The sequence below is a fragment of the Perca fluviatilis genome, chromosome 9 (assembly GCF_010015445.1).
Source record: "Perca fluviatilis chromosome 9, GENO_Pfluv_1.0, whole genome shotgun sequence".
NCBI classification, from domain to species: domain Eukaryota; kingdom Metazoa; phylum Chordata; class Actinopteri; order Perciformes; family Percidae; genus Perca; species Perca fluviatilis.
Window position 1 is genome coordinate 21,784,757 of NC_053120.1, and position 18,287 is coordinate 21,803,043.

The 18,287-nt window shown below is 42.4% G+C and overlaps 1 protein-coding gene across 7 annotated transcripts in view; it reads right to left on the minus strand.

The window, feature by feature from the left end:
- The window catches only part of LOC120565346 (unconventional myosin-IXb), a 63,875-nt gene that overhangs the window by 4,542 nt on the left and 41,046 nt on the right, over positions 1-18,287 (minus strand). For 5 of the 7 annotated variants that reach the window (XR_005640225.1, XM_039811053.1, XM_039811052.1 and 2 more), the window contains exons 8-38: positions 17,419-17,519; positions 16,909-17,038; positions 16,722-16,811; positions 16,275-16,391; positions 15,926-16,060; positions 15,303-15,424; positions 15,016-15,157; positions 14,674-14,869; positions 14,020-14,095; positions 13,418-13,510; positions 11,669-11,782; positions 10,818-10,857; positions 10,544-10,666; positions 10,357-10,437; positions 9,862-9,972; positions 9,397-9,522; positions 9,121-9,270; positions 8,811-8,971; positions 7,530-8,663; positions 7,349-7,424; positions 7,095-7,210; positions 4,771-4,889; positions 4,096-4,289; positions 3,890-3,997; positions 3,606-3,776; positions 3,483-3,524; positions 3,266-3,377; positions 3,045-3,118; positions 1,642-1,834; positions 1,430-1,558; positions 976-1,081 (exon numbers count right to left, since the gene is read on the minus strand). Coding sequence is in view for 6 of the 7 variants with exons in the window: in XM_039811053.1 (XP_039666987.1) it covers positions 976-1,081; positions 1,430-1,558; positions 1,642-1,834; positions 3,045-3,118; positions 3,266-3,377; positions 3,483-3,524; positions 3,606-3,776; positions 3,890-3,997; positions 4,096-4,289; positions 4,771-4,889; positions 7,095-7,210; positions 7,349-7,424; positions 7,530-8,663; positions 8,811-8,971; positions 9,121-9,270; positions 9,397-9,522; positions 9,862-9,972; positions 10,357-10,437; positions 10,544-10,666; positions 10,818-10,857; positions 11,669-11,782; positions 13,418-13,510; positions 14,020-14,095; positions 14,674-14,869; positions 15,016-15,157; positions 15,303-15,424; positions 15,926-16,060; positions 16,275-16,391; positions 16,722-16,811; positions 16,909-17,038; positions 17,419-17,519 (4,682 nt within the window). In the remaining variant the exon portion in view is untranslated. The remainder of the gene's footprint in view (positions 1-975; positions 1,082-1,429; positions 1,559-1,641; positions 1,835-3,044; positions 3,119-3,265; positions 3,378-3,482; positions 3,525-3,605; positions 3,777-3,889; positions 3,998-4,095; positions 4,290-4,770; positions 4,890-7,094; positions 7,211-7,348; positions 7,425-7,529; positions 8,664-8,810; positions 8,972-9,120; positions 9,271-9,396; positions 9,523-9,861; positions 9,973-10,356; positions 10,438-10,543; positions 10,667-10,817; positions 10,858-11,668; positions 11,783-13,417; positions 13,511-14,019; positions 14,096-14,673; positions 14,870-15,015; positions 15,158-15,302; positions 15,425-15,925; positions 16,061-16,274; positions 16,392-16,721; positions 16,812-16,908; positions 17,039-17,418; positions 17,520-18,287) is intronic. The other 2 variants (XM_039811054.1, XM_039811055.1) reach the window with 2 other exon arrangements.

Here is an 18,287-nt window from a genome sequence, read left to right on the forward strand (position 1 = left end):
CTGGGAGACTTCTTCTAAACGAGGACGCACATGTAAGTAGTTCTTTTGTAGATTATGGTGAACTCGTGTGTGTTGTAGCAGTGCTTTGCCATTGAGAACGAGGTAGCATGCTAGCGCTAGCATGCTAACGGTTGCGGTTAGCCAGCTCGTTTCGGCTAGATTCGTGCAGATTTTGAACAGCTCACCCGGAGACTGAAGGCAGGACACATTCAGAAACCCGTATCTCACTCAAAACAGCATGGATGGATTTTTTTCAAAGTTTGTATGCGCGTGGAAGCACCAGAGACACAAAATAACACCCCAAATCCCAGAAAAAGTGATTTTTTCATAATATGGGCACTTTAATAAGTTCATGGCATGACCACATTTAAAGCTATACTGCATAGTTCCCCTATGAGGCATTCTAAGTAGATACAACAACACTGTAGTTGCATCCATATGACGCAGGCCTTCGGTGATCGCGCACCACCCCCACCCCTCCTCCACGCAGTTGCTAGTAGCCAAGAAGGACACAGAGGATAAAAAAAAAAACCAGTTGCTTAATAAAAGCGGGCTTTCCACACAAAAACGTAGCCTACATGTGTCATTAATATGAGACAAAAATTGGATTTTAACTGCATTGGGCTCGGACACAAATTTCTTAATGCCTGTCGGGCTCGGGCCGGGTTCGGTCACGGCTCTGTCAGACATGGGGCTGAGCTCGGACAGAAAGATTTGGCCCGATCTGGACTCCATTCAGAAGAGGTAATTATCTTCACCCAAGCTTCAGCGCGCGAAAGTTGCCAGACGACACCATTTTCTAAACATAACTAAGCCATTCTGAGAAATACAGAGTTTTTTGGAGCAGAAAGTCTTAATTAGCTTTGTATCAACTCATTTGGCAATGGCTAACGGACGTAATGTAACGGATGTCCATTAATATGAAACAGTTGCGCAGTATAGATATATACAAGACCACAATGGGAGAATCCCTACCTGACGAGGTGAAAGACGAGTCTCTCCAATGTGTTGAAGTTTGCTGGAGGAAGCTCTTCCAGCACTTTGTATATAGCTTGAAGCTGCTCCTGCTTCTCTGGCAGTTCTAAAGGAGAACACAGAAATCAGAAATCAAACCCCAAAATTAACCATGAACACTAATAGCTCATTATCTTTAAAAAAAAAAAAAAAAACATATTTCAGTTTTAGTTCATGTTTTCCACCTTACATGTCAAATTTATTTTTCACCTTACTACTAGCCACTTACAAAGACACTGCCATAAACAACATCGACAGTCTAAAACCCAGCAGCAGATGAAGAAAAAAAAGCTGAAATGTAAAGCCCAGCACACAGATGGTCTATTGTAAAATGCTGCCCCCCTCAGGTGGGGAAATGCTGCCCCCCTCAGGTGGGGAAATGCTGCCCCCCTCAGGTGGGGAATGTCCTACTCACCCACAGTATGCAGGAAGTCACTGTAATGTGTGAAGGTCAACAGTGGATCTGGTAGCTCCCTCAACCACTGTTTCACCAGGCCCGTCACTGTGTGGATGGGGTAGTCTTCGAGGCAGACCAGGTGGGGGTCTAAACACAGAAAAATCAATAAAGGAGCCAAAACAAAAGTTGTTTATCAGTTAGCTTTAAATGTGAAATAGAAGGACTCTGACCGGTCTCTAGACGCTGGTGTAGCTCTTTCATGCGGTTGGCAGAGCCAGACTTGCGATAGATTCCCTCGGTGTAGAGGCCGTGCATCTCCACGTGCTCCAGCATCATCTCCAGCACCATGGGTACTGGGTTCTTATCGCTGACCAGGTGATACACACGCACTCCAAAGTGCAGACCGGCAAATTCCTCGTCACTCTATGGATTCAGAAAGACAGCAGCGGTTGTTGGTAAGACATCTACTTATCCAGTCCACTCACCACAATCTAGCTACAACATCCATGGAAATCACACATGGAAATCACACATTCACTACAATAAAGTTTACCATCTGATGTTGAAATATGATTAAGATCAATATTAAGAAGTTTCCACTAAGGTATTAACAGGGGAGACTCTGTTCTTTGTCAGAATGTATAGTATCTCACAAAAGTGAGTACACCCCTCACATTTTAGTAAATATTTCATTATATCTTTTAATGGGACAACACTGAAGAAATTACACTTTGCTACAATGTAAAGTATTAAGTTTACAGCTTGTATAACAGTGGAAATGTGCTGTCCCCTCAAAATAACTCAACACACAGCCATTAATGTCTAAACCGCTGGCAACAAAAGTCAGTAAACCCCTATGTTAAATTCCCATAGAGGCAGGCAGATTTAGATTTTTAAAGGCCAGTTATTTCATGGATCCAGGATACTATGCATCCTGATAAAGTTCCCTTGGCCTTTGGAATTAAAATAGCCCCACATCATCACATGCCCTTCACCATACCTAGAGATTGGCATGGGGTACTTTCCATAAAATCATCTCTCAATGCAAATCAAATCAGCTATTAGGCTAACTGACATAAAACCATGCCAATCTCTAGTTATGGTGAAGGGTATGTGATGATGTGGGGCTATTTTAATTCCAAAGACCAAGGGAACTTTATCAGGATGCATAGTATCCTGGATACTATGCATCCTGATAAAGAGATGATAGAGAGATAATTTTATGGAATCTACCCCATGCCAATCTCTAGGTATGGTGAAGGGTATGTGTATGTGTTAACATAAGTTAATATGTTTGTCCACATTCTAAGCTATATAGGAATCAGTTTCTGTTCTGGCTAGTAAAGATTAAACCCCCTTGTAATTTTAACAAAGATAACAGACTGATTATTAATATGAGGTGCTTACATTTCACTAGCCTGTACTGTAATAGTCAGTCATTTATCTTAGAATACCAACAACCATAAAGTCTGCCATGTTTCACACTTTATAAGAAATATATGGCAGAGTCTAGTGATCTAGTCTGAAATTAGAGCATCAACTGTCTACACTGTATAAATCCCAGCCTCACTCCAAAACCTTATATATCATAAGCACATCATTAATCCGTGCTTTCTAAAAAATAAAAGCCTACCTTTTTGGTGCAGAAGGTGGAGCAGTCCGTGATTATTCTGCAAAGGCACTTCTTGTGGCACACCATTTTACAATCTGTAAGACAAGATACAAAATATACATTTTGAATTAGTGCAGGACAAAGTATATAAATCTTGCAGTATGCTGCAATATTTATTGTTAATATCTGAACACACATAAACATAAAAGAAGAAAAGGAGTTTTGTTGGGGTGTTGACTCACAGCTGCACATGTAGGCCTTCTCCATGCCCCAGATGTAAGAAATACACTGGTCACACGACTGCATAATGTTGACCTGATAGTTGACGAAAACATGATCCAGAGGGCTCTCCACCTAACAAGACAGACAGTCACTTAATTACAAATCTTAATCTATATTAAATTCTGAATCATTATTGAATGAAATGAAAATAGAGGTGAATTTTAACTGCATACTTACACTTTTATCTTTTTTCCTCCTCTTCTTCCTAGCTTTAGCAGGCTGAAAAACACATAGAACATGAGCATGAATACATAATTTTTTCATAGTTGGAGTAATTAGACTGAATGTCAGTGTAGTCACCTTTGCAGGCTCAGCCTCCTCCTTCTTCATCTCTCCTCTGATGAAGCCATCCAGCACCGACTGGAAGAGGTTGACCACAAGCTGGACTTCTCCTTTCTGCTTGTCGCCTGCCAGGTGGATGACTTTGTTCTGGTAGCCCGTCATCAGACCTTTGTAGCCAATGGTGGGTCTCTGGCAAATTTCAGGGGACAGGAGTGAAAATGAGGAAGAGGAGAGGATGGTAAGAAGGAACTCTGATCAGCAGGTGTTATGTGTGTTTGTTGTGTGCCTGTAGACAAACTCACTGGGAGAGAATACATGGCTTTGATTGTCTCTCTGAACTGCATGGTGGCTGTAACAAAGATGGCCTCTGTGGCTGACAGCGACTTCCCCCTGGAGCGGAAATCATTGACCTATAAAAAGGGAATACAAAGAAAACAATAGTTTTATGGATGAATAAGATAAAATTACTTCCTACAATAAGTACAAAATCCTGTCATTTTTCTCTCACCTGGTTGCCCAGAAACTCATCGAGGTGCCGCAGCTCGTTAGCGTTGGTGATTTCCCGATCCAGCGAGGCGTTCCACTGCTCTGAGACCCGTGTGGCACGACTGATCTTTATGGTTGGGTTGCGGGTTAAACCTTTACCAGAACGGTCCACAGGGGGCTGGGACAGAGGACGAGATGGATGTCCGGACGTCGTGGCTGAAAGGGAGGGAGAATGTTTTCATACTTATCATCACAAAGTAATATCTATTGCAGGGAGGAAAAGGTGAATCAATCCTATGTAGACTACTTCTACTCTTTTCTCAAACTGAACTCTAATGCAGAATGTAAAGTATGCATAAGTACCATGGAAGAAACAAAACCGTGCTTGGGCTGAGCATGATCCTGCACGGGTCAGTATTTTCTCAGAAAGCACACAGCAGGATTAGTTAAAGCCTGAGAAAAATAGGGAAAAAAAAACTGTTTTTTTTTTTTTTTTTTCCAAGGGGGGAAAAAAAAAAAGAAGAGGAGGGGTGGTTGTTGGGTGTGTTTGATGAATTTTTATATAATCAGTTGGATCATTTTTAGTATACTTAAGAATTACTCTTAAAATATAAAATAAAATGAATCTCCCTGCTCCAGTAAATCCTATAATTCTCCTGAACCTTGACAAGGACAAACTGAACAGTTTTGTATTTACCTTCCCCTCCCGTCGGCCTCTCATTGAGAATCTGAGCAAGTGTCAACTCTCCGTTGTCTGGCGTGTGGGCCTCCTTGTGCGGTCGTTTTTTCAAAATCTTGCTGAAGAAACCACCTGACCTGAAGGACACAGAAACACAGGACGCTCTAAAGGAAATTCACAAACCTTATTCTCTCGCAAAATGACTCCTAGCGGTCGACTGATATTTTCTGACATGTGGCATACTGGGAAGAGATTTTTCAGTGTGGATTCACAATGTCATATCTGACAACTCGTTCATTTCTAACACCATAGTTAGTAGGTTTGTTCAGTGTTTCTGAAATGTTTTGGGTTATTAATTATATGTCCTTTGTAACTCCTTGGATTGTTTATTGGCAACAGGGAAAACAGATAATTTAAGTAAATAAAGTTTCCAGTTGTCCAGTTTTTAAAAATACCATCAAAACTGAATTATTCTGAAAAAGTCAGTTAAGTGCCACATATGCAAGCTCTGCTCCAGCTGTGTCACCATAGCAACAATACAAATTAAAAACAAAGCAGTCCACCCGGTCTGATAAACCTCTGGCACCATGTCTGAGCCTCAAGCGTTCATTTCTGAAATATGAATCCATTCAGAGTAAATTCAGTTCTCGGGAATTTTCCGATTGTGTACGTACAACACCACACAAGGAGCTGAGGATGGTTTGATTACACAAGTCAAAAAGTTTTCCCAGGATCAATATGACTCAAGCAGACCTTTAAGATTGAACTGAGGATGATTTCCTGTGAATGTGTCTGTCTCAGCAGTGTATTACACGACAGATTGTATCATTACTGATACTAGAAACAGTCGCCTATAGGGCTTTGACTTTTGCCCAAAAATCATATTCGAAGTTTGTTTGTTTATTAATATTCAAATATATTCAAATATTTATTAATACTATTCTGACCATTAAATGCCTTCAGTAAGACCTATATTGGTATCAAACTTAAGTTGTATATGTTCTGTCCACCAGAGGGCAGTTTATCAGTCAATGTCAATAGGCAGGCCATGATGTTTTCAGAAGAAAAACACACTGCCACGACTGTTTTTTTTTTATTAAAGGTCCCATGACCTTTAATACTTTTATATAGACCTTAGTGGTCCCCTAATACTGTATCTGAAGTCTCTTTCCTGAATTTCAGCCGTGGTGCAAATTTACAGCCACTAGAGCCAGTCCCACAATGAGCTTTTCTTAGTATGTGCAATTTCTGTGTCTGTAACTTTAAATGCTATTGAGGAGGAGAGAGGATGGGGGGCAAGGTGGAGGGTGGGGGTGTGGCCTTGACCAACTGCCACTTTGCTCGTTTGAAAGCCATGATGTCTCTCTCTCATGGGTGGGCCAAATTCTCTGCGGGCGGAGAGCAGAAAGGGAGGTAACCTTGTTCTTCCTATGACCTCATAAGGAGAAGATTCCAGATCGGCCCATCTGAGCTTTCATTTTCTCAAAGGCAGAGCAGGATACCCAGGGGGCTCGGTTTACATCTATCACCATTTTTAGCCACTGGGGGACCATAGGCAGGCTGGGGGAACGCATATTAATGTTAAAAAACCTCATAAAGTGACATTTTCATGCCATGGGACCTTTAAAAGTCAGACTAGATTAAACACAAACAGTATACTTTCGACAGGAAGATCGGAGCTTTCACCGCAGCCTACATAAGTGGTGTGATGTTAATACTTGTGCGCTGGTGTGTGCGTCGAGCCGGCGTGCGTGTATGTATGTGTGTGTGTGTGTGTGTGTGTTAGAGTGAGAGAGTGACGGTGATTACCGGTAGCTTCAGAGCGAGTACCGACTGTAGAGTCATAGTGAGAGGAACAAAGCGTCTCCCCCGTTCTTTCTGACCACGGTGAGACATCTGTAGCAGGAGAAGTTAACCCTCTCCTGGATTTCACGTGGGGGAAATGCAACACTACCAAGCCACGGCCAAGCGACGTGCTTTGCTGCGATGTGTAGTTACATTTTGAAATGCGTGAAAAAGCCTCGGAATCTGAACTGAAAACGTTTACAAGCAATTTATTTACAAAAAATAATGCCCATAACAAGTTTGAATATTAAGGGCTGCCTAATATTCGTTCGAATATCATTATTTTTTTAAATATTCGAATTATATTCGAATAACGAAGTTTGGAGTCAAAGCCCTAGTCACCTACTGGACACATTGCGCAGTGCTTCACCCATCTCAATCATCTCCTTTTCAAACAAATGCATGAGCCAAAATGCTTTTAGCGCATCTAATAGCAACCCTGCTGCATCCCATCATCCGTCCACTCGTCTACAGGCCAGTCCAGTGCAGTTCAGTACCTGTCTGGTGTGGATGGGATGGAATGTGCCGAGTCTTGGTGACCAGAACCACCTTGGGGTTTCCTTCTGATGGAGCTTCCCTTTGAGCCATCATGGCTTTCTGAGAGGGAAATCATCTGGAGAACACAAAATAAAAACAATTAGAAAGTGATAAAGTATGTGCAGAATAACTGGACCATAAACTGTTTGCCAGTTGGGACAGATTTTTACAATGCAAAATGTCAAAAGTTTATATTTGAATTTTAAAGAAATACCTCTCTGGCTGAAAAAGCCCCAGCCCCATCAGAACCTGGAGACAAACTGTCAACTGATGAGGTGGCTGTTTCGCTCCTGCAGAAGAACAGAGAGAAAAACAACCGCTTATACTAACCATATAAAGATTATGTTGGAGACAAAACATGAGGTTAGAGAATATGACCAGAACAGAAGACGTACAGTGGTTGTTTTTTCCCCCTTTCCTCTCTGTTGTGAGGTGGAGGAGGGCTGATGTTCTCAGGATCTCCATCACTCCTCCTCCCCCTCCACTTATCCTTAACCACCACAGGACGGCGTTGCAGGTTTGTTGCTCCGACAACATCGCCTAAACCGTTTCTGTCAGGCCCAGGGTCAGTGGTGTGCAGGGGTAACGAAGACGGACGAACAGGACCGGCGGTAGGAGGAGACGTTTTTGCCTCCTTCTTCCCTCCTTTGTCTTCCTTCATTTTCCAGGCCACAAATGTGTACTGGTCCAGCTCTTTGCTATCTGCCCGCTCTTTTAGCTTAGAGGGCTCCTGGCTTTTGCTCTTCGGCGGGGATGTTTGATCCTTGCTGCTGTCTGAGGTGGCGGAAGTGGAGGCGGCTCGTTCAGTCTCTCTCTGGTTGTGCTCCAGTCCTCTTCGTCTCCTCTGCTCTCTCTTCTCCTGGCTCCTGGATGACAGGCCCCTGCTAATAGCTGGAGCATGTGCTCTCTTTAGTTCAGCATTGGAAGGTGTGGAGGTATTGCCCGGAGCCTGTTTATCCAACCCCTCAGCTGGACATGTGGGTGTAAGTGCGTTGGAGGTAACCCCATCAGAGGGCAGTCTTAAATCCTCATAATCTTCTTTCTCATCAAGCTGGGGTCCAGCCTCAGCCATAGTACCGTTGGTCTCCAATTCTTCATCCTCATCCTCCAGCTCTTCATCCTTGCCCTGTTCCTCCTCTGTGTGTGAGCTTGTGTGAACCTCTCCTCTCTCCTCCTCTGTCTCCTGGACAGGGAGGATGTCAGCCAGCATCTCCTCTGTGACCAGCTCTATATCCGGATACTCTCTTGTTTGAGGCTCGCTTGCCAGTCTTTTCTCCGCTTCCTCTCTCTTTTTTTGTGCTTCCTGCGCTTTCCTGGCAGCTTCCTCTGCTCTCATTCTTGCTTCCTCCTCTTCTGCCTTTCTCCTTGCTGCCTCTTCTTCCATCTGCCTCCTTTCTTCCTCCTCTTGTGCTCTTCTCCTTGCCTCCTCCTCTTCTTCCCTCCTCCTCCTTTCCTCTTCTTCTGCCCTTTTCAGAGCTTCTTTTTCCTCCTCCTCCTTTCTCTGTTTCTCCTCACGCATAGAGTGGCACCTGTAATACACAAAACAGAAATATGACAGCCCAGATACATTTAAAAAAAAATTTTTTAAATGTTGGTCCAGCTGACTTGTTGTGAACTGGACTGTTAATAAGATGTTGTCTACAGTGACAACTCTCGGAGTGTCTCTATGTTGTTACCTTCTGCGTGCTGAGTGTCCTCTGACCAGGGCTTGTATTTTGGTAGCGCCCTGTCTTTGGCGGTGGTACGCTGATCTCTGTCTGTGCCCTCTCCACGCAGCCTGGATCAAAGCGGCTGCCCGCCGCCATTGCTCCTCTTTGCAGTACCTGCGCCATGAACGCTAAAGCAGGGGGACAGGGAACAGGACAGGATCAGTATTTTACTTTAATACTCTCCTTACTATTGAAATGAAAAAAAAATAAACAAAATACATAAACCAAAAAATAAGTGTTATAAGCGTAACACGTATAAATAAGCGTCTGTGTTTACCTGTATCAAGATGGCTGCCTGTCTCATGTCCAGAAACTCTTTTCTCTGCAGGCGACCTCTGCACCAGCGCTGAAGGAAGATGATCTTCCGCATTACATCCTTGTGCAGCGTGTCCAGCAGCTGCTGTCGCTCCAGCTCCTTTAAGAACACCTGAACAGAGAGAAAACACCAGAATTTACATGCACAGAAGGGAACAGGAGCAAACGCAGACAAGGGGCTTCATAAGGTGTAGACAGAACAAAACTCAGGAGCAATGACAAGAATTTAGTGGTGTACCTTAGTTTTGCCTATCTGGTACGTGGTGGGATCCAGGCCCATCTTCTTCTCAAGCAGCGCTGAGATGTCCTCTTTAGAGGCAGCAGCGTTCTTTGGCAGCAAAACCCTGAACTGCTCTATGAACTCCTGCAGGGACAAGATAACAAATATCAAACAAATAAGAAAATGAGTGCTGTTCAAGAGAGGACTAATGTGGATGAGATGGTCAACCACATAAGGCAAATTAAATTAAAAAGAATGTTTAGATATTCATGAAAGATGTTTATTTCCAGGCAGGCAGGCAGCAGCTACAAGTCACTAAAGGACAACACCTTAAATTATAATTGACTAGGTCTTCATGTGTGTTTGTAGTATCGTTGAAGGCCATTGCATCAATTTCAACATAAAAACCTTTTAGTTTCAGTGCCTATATTGGTGTGTGATTATCACGTGGCTTTTCCTAAAAGAGGAGTACCTTTACAGTACCTGGAATGTGTACTTGGCTCCATAGCCTGATCTCCTGATGCGAACAGTTTCCAGCATTCCTGTGTATCGCAGCTGCTGAACCACCAAGGCCTCATCCAGATGCATCTCCTTCTGCTCATGTGCAAGGACACAAAAAGTTAGTTGGGCAGTAACAGTATACATTCAGTTATACCCTTACTATTTAGATTACATTAAACAATTGTCAGTATCAGCAAATTGAAGATTGTATTCAATCTGATAGGGGCTGCAAAATTTTATTTTTCAAACTAAAAGATTTTTGATGATTTTAAAATCATATTTTTTTTTATTCCTGTTTAATAAAAAAAAAAAATATGTCAGCACGCAACAAGGATGTGGAATGTGATTACACTGCAGCAGTTTACACTCAAGATTTCCTCTTATGTCTTTACACTAGAAGAAAAGTAGGAGACCAAGGATTTGAACAGAAGATATTAAAGAACAAATTACAAATCGCTAACAATAACAGAGTCTTACCTTCTCAGCATTGGAGCGGATACAACGAATGAAGAACGGCTCTGCTCTGTTCAGAGTCTCCAAGAGTTTGGTCAGAGAGGTCTAAGGAAAACAAGGAAAGGGGTTTGTTGAAAGTTCAGGACTGTTGCTGGAGGTGTGTTTGGCTTGTTTCTGTGTATAACATGCATACTGTTGTAGGTGATGTTACCTGGAACTGGGCACTGATGCTGGGGGGCTTCTTCTTCTTGTGCACGTGGAGCAGGGACTTGGTGGTGCGATCATGCAGTGTCAGGCTCACAATGAACTTCAGAGACCGAGAATCCAGCAATCTCTGCACAGCAGTAATACAGTAGTTTAATTTCCTACTTAAACTTAATTATTAAAATTCTAATAAAATAATGGTAAACTAACAAAATCACATCAACTCGACTTAAACAGCATATTCTCCTTATCCACCCCTAAACTTGGGGTCTCAGGTTTACCTTGGGAATGACCTGCCGCTGTTTGGTGTGCTTGTTTTTCCTGTAAAAAAGGGAGAAAGAAGATGCAGGGTGAGTCAGACGGACTGAAGCGTTTAAGGATGGAACAAGCAGTAGATGGAGTGTGTGAAGCCGGGTTAGTACGGACGGCTGACTTCTTCATGCGTCAGTCAGTGATGAAATCCAGGGTTGCACCTAGATGGGATGAATGACCGGCAGAAACAAGGCATGAATGAGTGAGAGGGTGAGGATGACAAAGAGGAGGTGAGTTTGCTGCGAGAGATGGGATGTAACTCTAAACAATCAGCTCAGCAGAGACACACCACAAACAGACGGACATGCTATCATCACTACATAAAAGGGCCCTAAATTCATGTTCAGGTTCCCACTCTTCAGACTGCAGAACTTTAAACTCTAACATGCTGCGAGGCCGCTCAGACATACTTTCACAAGATGCTCCAAAAGACCTCACATGCCAGCACTGCCTTCTGCTGATGTTCATGCATCAGTTAACGAAGGTATTAAAGCCATTTCAGCTTTAGCCTTCAAGAAAACTAGATAGTGTCTACAAACAGAGCTAATAATGTAGTGTCTGCTGATGAAGCAGGTGTGTGTTTGATGATTTTATTACATTAGATCACATTAATGATCCAATAAGAAAAGGTTATACATGTGACAGATATAACTGTATCGCTGGTTGCGCTAAACTGGTCAATGAGCTAAACATGTTTGGTCAAAATGAGTTAAGAAAAATCTACATTGTTCTGGGGGGGTGAAAAAAAAGCTTTATTAGGAGCCAACTAGAATGGACTGCTCTGGAGAAGAGCTGATGCCAGGTCTGTCTGCAGACTCACTGGAGGACGTGTCGAGGGAAGCGGAGGCGACCCCAGGACTGCAGCAGCTTTCGAGGGTCCTCACCATCCAACGGCAAGTTCTTAATGGAGCTGATGATCTCTGCATGCATGTCTCTGATCACATTACATCACACAAACATCCAGTGTGGAAAGGGAAAGGGAGGGGGAGTAATGGGAGCAGGAGAAGGGAGGGTAAAAAGATTGGAGAAAAAAAAAACGACAAAAGGAGGAAGGAAAGGAGAAAAAAAGAAGGAAAAAACGTAATGTGGGGCGTGATCGAACACCACTGTAAGGACACCTTAGAAAACACCACCGCAGTTAGTAAATACAAGAACACACACACACACCGCAGAATAGCTGGGGGTCTGATATCAAGAGGAACTTCATGCTCTGCTCATCCATGAAGAATAACCTACAAAATGTATTTTCCCACTATTCATGTGTATGTACATGAAAACCACAAGACACGCTAGACCACCCAACCATGCTGCCATATCCCTTTTTAGAAGAGAAAAACACACACACACACACACACACACACACACACACACACACACACACACACACACACACACACACACACACACACACACACACACACACACAACACACACACACAACACACAAAAAAAAGAGCGATTGGGGCACATATGGGTTGTATTTACACCCATATCCCTGCCACTGTTGTAGTTAACATGCAGAGCTGCGCTGACGTTCAGTGTGCTTGGCCGTCTGTTTCCATGCTGGGGTTGTTACTGGCTGTGTGACTGTAAGTTGTTACTGGTGAGGTTTTTGGATTTGTGGTCCTTTAGTTGGGGCTGGTGTTACAGTGAACACTGGGCCTGGTGAGGTTAATATGGAATCTTTTCTGTGTCCCAGAGCTAGTCCATGCAATACTTTTCTATACTTACCAGGACTGACCATGAAAACAGAGGACAGGCAGTGAAGGAATGGGCAACATATACAGCAAATGAGTCACAGTGAATCTGACCTTTACACCTCAGTGTTTGCAGATCTGGAAGGGGCTGGATGATTTAATAATGGCAACAATGTGCTGGTAAGTTCAGGTACTGCTCTGTAACAACAAAACCCTGTATACACAGTAATTTTAGATCTGAAAGCAGGGAGGTACAAGGCCAAGATTCAGAGGGCCCAATAATAATAATAAAAAATACTCTTCATGGTTTTGTTCCATTCTGAGAAAGCTCCCCCCAATAATTGGTGTCTATTTGACTCGGGACCTCTGTACAGCACTGAATACTTGTGTGCTTCCAAAGCTCCACAGTTGATGTAAGTAATCCGGATGGCTAATCAGAGTAGGCCAGTACAAACACCTTCCTGTGGTCTATAGCAAAAATAATAAACGTGAGGAAGGAGGGAGATTATCACAGCTACAGTAAAAGATGGGGAGTACAGTAAGGGAAGAGAGGGAATGCAAGGTAAAGGGCAACTTTGTCGTACTGTGTTATATTGGTGTACTGAACTTCCTTCTCTGCTTTCATATTTAAAGAAACCGAAATTTGAAACATTTCACAAGCTGGACCTTCTGTGATAAAACCCATGTGATACTTTAGTTTGGATTCAATTATATTAAATAGCTACAAAAAAAGATTCTGATGTTTTATTTTTAGATGGGAGCAAACTCAGAAAATGGAGCAAACTGGTATATATTACCCCAAACCAAACACATTTCCTTCCTGCTTGGCCTTATTTCTTCATTCCTTTCTTCTGTCCACCAAATTCACTTACTTCTTACTCTCATAGCTAGCAAAGATGTCTTCAAAGGCCTCTAGAGGGCGCTCCTCTGAGTGATCAAAGTAGAAATCGAGCATAGAAGCTCGTCTGTGGAGGGGAAAGGAGAGAACCGCACACAGTGACATCACCAAGAGGTGGAGAGGATATGGGTGACTGACAAGAGGTGAAGGAGAATTCATCGGTCAGGGTGACGTCAAAAGCTGTGATTTTGTCGGTTACAGTAAATTACAGACATTGTCCTTCCTCATCTCATCCAGTACCACAGGATAAATGTGGAGGTCCACAGTTCACCAACCATTTGAAACATTTCCTTCACCTTCAACAAGGAGCATCAAACAGGAAATATGTTGCTATGCAGTTTTTAAGTGGAGGAGAGGATGCAGCTTCATGAAGGCTGTATGTTATACTGATCCTATTTAAAATAACCAGTCTGTGTGAGTAATGAAAGCAAAGTAACAGAGTTATTAATCACAAAGTAAACCAGAGGTAATATAGCAGACAGATTCCTCCATAGGAAACATACCTGACAGTTAGAACACCTGTCCAAACCAAACAAAAAAATTTTGGTTTTATATTCAATCATGTTCATTACTTACTTGTACATTCTGTCTATTGGGGCATTGGATCGCTGAAGCTCTCCTAAAGGAGTTCTGGAGATTGGACGGACAACACCTAACACAAAAAAAACACAATTCATACGTATTATTAATGAGTAAAAGAATGTATTTATCATTAATAGTCTTTAAGTAGATTAAAATATGATCAGAGTCACATGACTGCAGCAATATTTTTTAAACCTTATTTATTCTTGTTAATCCACATATATAGGCTCCTACGTCAATGGGCTATGCCTGATGGCACCAAAATAATAAAGATAATTTTTGAAAATATCAAAATCTCCAGAAGCCTCACATTTCTCCATATTCCTCTATGTGTTGACCTGAGAGGCTAATTACAGGGCAGAGAAACTGCAGCACTCTGAAGCTGTGGTATAAGCTACAAGTGAAGTGATGGCAGCTAGTGTGAGACACTTTTGTGAATGTACTGTAATCTATCTACCTATAATGAAACCAATGTACTTTTGTGTTCCATCAATACTACCTTTTAATACTGACTGCTAAAGAATATTAGTCTTTGTTTAGCATTAGCATGATTCCGATAGTCAGCAAGCTATCAACTACAAAGAAAAAGCATGCTGAGAAAGAATTATTTCACCCGGATGGGCTGGCCCTGTTACACCGATAATGTACCTGAAGTTTTGGTGGCCCAGGAGCGGCCCGCTTCGTTAAAAGCAGTAATGCCTCTGATGGTGGCGCGCAGGATGCCCCATCGAAACATGGCCACCGGGTCCATGCCGATGAGCTGCCGCACATATGCACGGTCGCTACTCCGCAACAACGCCACAATGTCTGGACGCATGTGGTCTGTGTTCTTCTCCCGGAAATCCTGGTGAGGTCAAATATACCAAGAAGATTAAAAACTGCACCATCAACACACAAACAAATGGTCTCAGTCATATTCAAGTGCAACTAAGTATTATTTAAACCGCTTTGCTTTTGTTTCCTGAAATCTTCTCAGTCTGTCCTCCTTACCTTGATTTGATATTTGACTTTCCCAGCAAAGTGTCGAATGACGAATGCAGGCTCCATGACTGGTGTGGGGACAAAGTATTTGTTCCCCTGGTGCTGCTGCTTGAATTTGGCTAGTAATGTCTCATCTGTGGCATGGGGAAAGCTGAGAGAAGGAGAGGGACACGAGGGATGAATAGAAACAGTGACAGATTAATAGACAGCTTCAACTGAATCAAAACAAACCTCATTCCTAATCCCAGCCATGAGACATGAATGAAACTGTGTGAATCATCTGTAGCTGTTCTTACTTGCTCTCCTCATCCAGCAGGTAGAGCAGGCCAGTGGGCTTCTTGCTGATGAGATGGATACAGCCCACATTGTCTGTGTAGTCGATGTTGTGCCAGGTGATTCCCTCTGCTTGGTACTCCTCCTGGTTGAGGCAGGACAGAACATTTTGATGAACAAGCTCATTGGTGAAATCAAGTCATGTTAGGATGTTTGCCAATTTTACTGTTGATTTTCTTACCTGAAATATTTAACCTTTTGGTCCCAAATGTTTAAAAAAATTACTAATACTAATAACAGATGTAATTATTATAGTGTGTATGCTAAAATATGCAGCAGTTACTGTTTTCCCAAGTTTGACTAAATAACTAAATATTTTAACAACAAATTTAACTTTGTATTCCTGTTGTCAACGGGTTCTGAAGGATAAGATAAACTAGCGTGAACGGCATGTAACTTTTTCTCCCTTCAGAGAGCAAATGTTTAGATGAGTCACCTTTTAAGTAGTCATTATTATAAACACAGAGCAGAAGAAGAGAGTCCTAAGTTTGAATCACAGGGGAGCAAATCTGAGCTGATGGTACGTTGTTTGGTGCGTCACGTAAAAAGATTTGGAGGGAGGCATAACAAAAACGAGACCACTCACCTGCTCCAGATTGAAGATGTGATGGTTGAAATAATACTGCAGCTGCTCATTTGCATAGTTGATGCAGAACTGCTCAAAGCTGTTGGTCTCAAAGTCCTCAAAGCCAAAAATGTCCAGGACACCGATGGACAAACACTGGAAAATAGGACGAACCAAACACTAGTGAGGAGCAGGAAGGGGAATGCATACCAACAGTCATCTCAAAAATAATAATATTTATAGCATTTAATGATGTAGAGTGTTTTTCCGTCAGTGTTGTCATCAAAATGAAGTTCCTTCAGGTATGTCAGCAGAGGAAAACTCTAATTTTCACTATCTGTGAGTGTGTGTGTGTGTGTTTGTGTCTTACTGGAACAGATTCCTCCATATCTTTCTTGTTAAGCAGTGCGTGATTGATGCGCAGGACGATCCAGTCAAACAAGGCGCTGTACAGAGATTTGGCCATGGAGTCTCTGGCTGTGATAGCCTGATGAGAGCAAGAGGGGATGAACCATATTGTGAGGCAAACTTCAATAAGCTTAACAGAACAGAAGCAAAAGTGTTGTTTCATAGTGTGCTTTGGAATCATACTACATTACAACAAAAGTCTGACAGAGGCCAAACAGAGAAAAGGAGAACATGAGAAGTTGAACATTATACGCTGACAGGAAGAAGAGATCTACTGTAGGTGTGGTATCAATAAAGAAGCAGAAAGGCATAAGGAAGAAGCAGACACACAAGGCCACCAATTAGTGTGCAGTTGGACACTATTGTAGTAATGACAGGTTGCAGAGATGTCTTTGTGGGTGGTGCCTACCTCAGAGTGGCTGTAAGGGAGGATCAGCTTGTCGTTGACGGTCACCGTTTTCCTCTTTGTCAGCGCCTCAACCAGCAGCTCCTCTTTAACCTGAGAGGGAAATCCACACAGGTTCATGCTGCTGACAGTCACAGACAACTCGCCAGACACAGTGAAGTATGGAGTCGCACAGAAACAAACACGTTACCTTCAGCAGGTCAGAGAGTGTAGCCAGGACCTCTGGTGGTCCGACGTCCAACCCCTCGTCTCTGCCGGTCGACTTCCTCATGTAGGTCACGTTTCCCAGATACAAGATGGCCGAAAGCACAGAAAAGATCCTGCAACACAGGCACACAAATTGTGTAAGCTGGAAGCAAGAGTGACAATGCAGATGTATGACAAATGCAGGAACAATGTTACACATAGAAATACTGTATTGGGCTACACACTGTTTCTAATAAACTGCTACATTAGCTAATTAGATGCAGCTATTGTTGTGCTGTTGGTGCTCTAAACAGTCTCTTTGCTGTAATGTATATTTTTGGTAATGTGACTCAATGCTCAGACCAAAATAATCTCTGTTTCCAGGACTGAGTGGAAAAATGCTTCAGGATGGATTTTCAACAGTATCCCTTCAAATGTCTGGAAGAACATTATGTTTCTTTCCTGCATTACACTCAATATATCAAACATGTTGATATATTCATGATTCACTTACTGCTTCTTGGTGGCGGGAAGGAAGCCAACCATCTCCATTGCCTGCTGCAGCCTTTCAAAATCATGACGCAGGTCTTCTTCATCTTCTATTTTAAAGTTTTGCTACAGAGAAAAGACATACAGTTAGTAGGGGTGTATACAGATGAGAAGAAGAAAGCAAAAACACAAAATGTACAAACAAAAAGGTGAAACAAAGAGGTCAATGAAAAGGAGCAAGAGAACAAAGACTGCGTCATTAACATGCAGTGCACATGTGCGAAGTGAGCTGGGAGTGTTTAGAGCGGCTTAAAGCTTGACAGTCATTCATTAATACAGGGTCCACTCACAGTGAATTACAGTGTTATCTTAAATGTCAAATCCCACACAACAACGGGTTAGGGCTGGGCGATATAGAGAAAATCAAATATCACGATATTCTTGACAAAATACCTCGATGTCGATATTGCGACGATATTGTAGGGTTGACTATTGGTGCTTTGACAAAATGTCATTCATACAATGAGATTTTTGATAAATAATCACCAGAAATTACTTAAAGCGCCCCTATTATGCTCATTTTCAGGTTCATAGCTGTATTTTAAGGTTGTACCAGAATAGGTTTACATGGTTTAATTTTCAAAAAACACCATATTTTTGTTGTACTGCACAGCTCTCTCTCACTGCTGCAGATCCTCTTTTCACCTGGTTTCTGTTTTAGCTACAGAGTGAGACCTCTTTTCATCTTCTTCTTCTGTACTATCTTTGATTGCACTCGCACATGCTCAGTAGTTCAGATGTAGAGCATGTCAGCTAGCTAACTCTAGAGACAGTAAAAGAGAGCCTGTTTCTACAACTTTGGTCAGTTACAAGGCAGGATTAGCTGGGAGACTT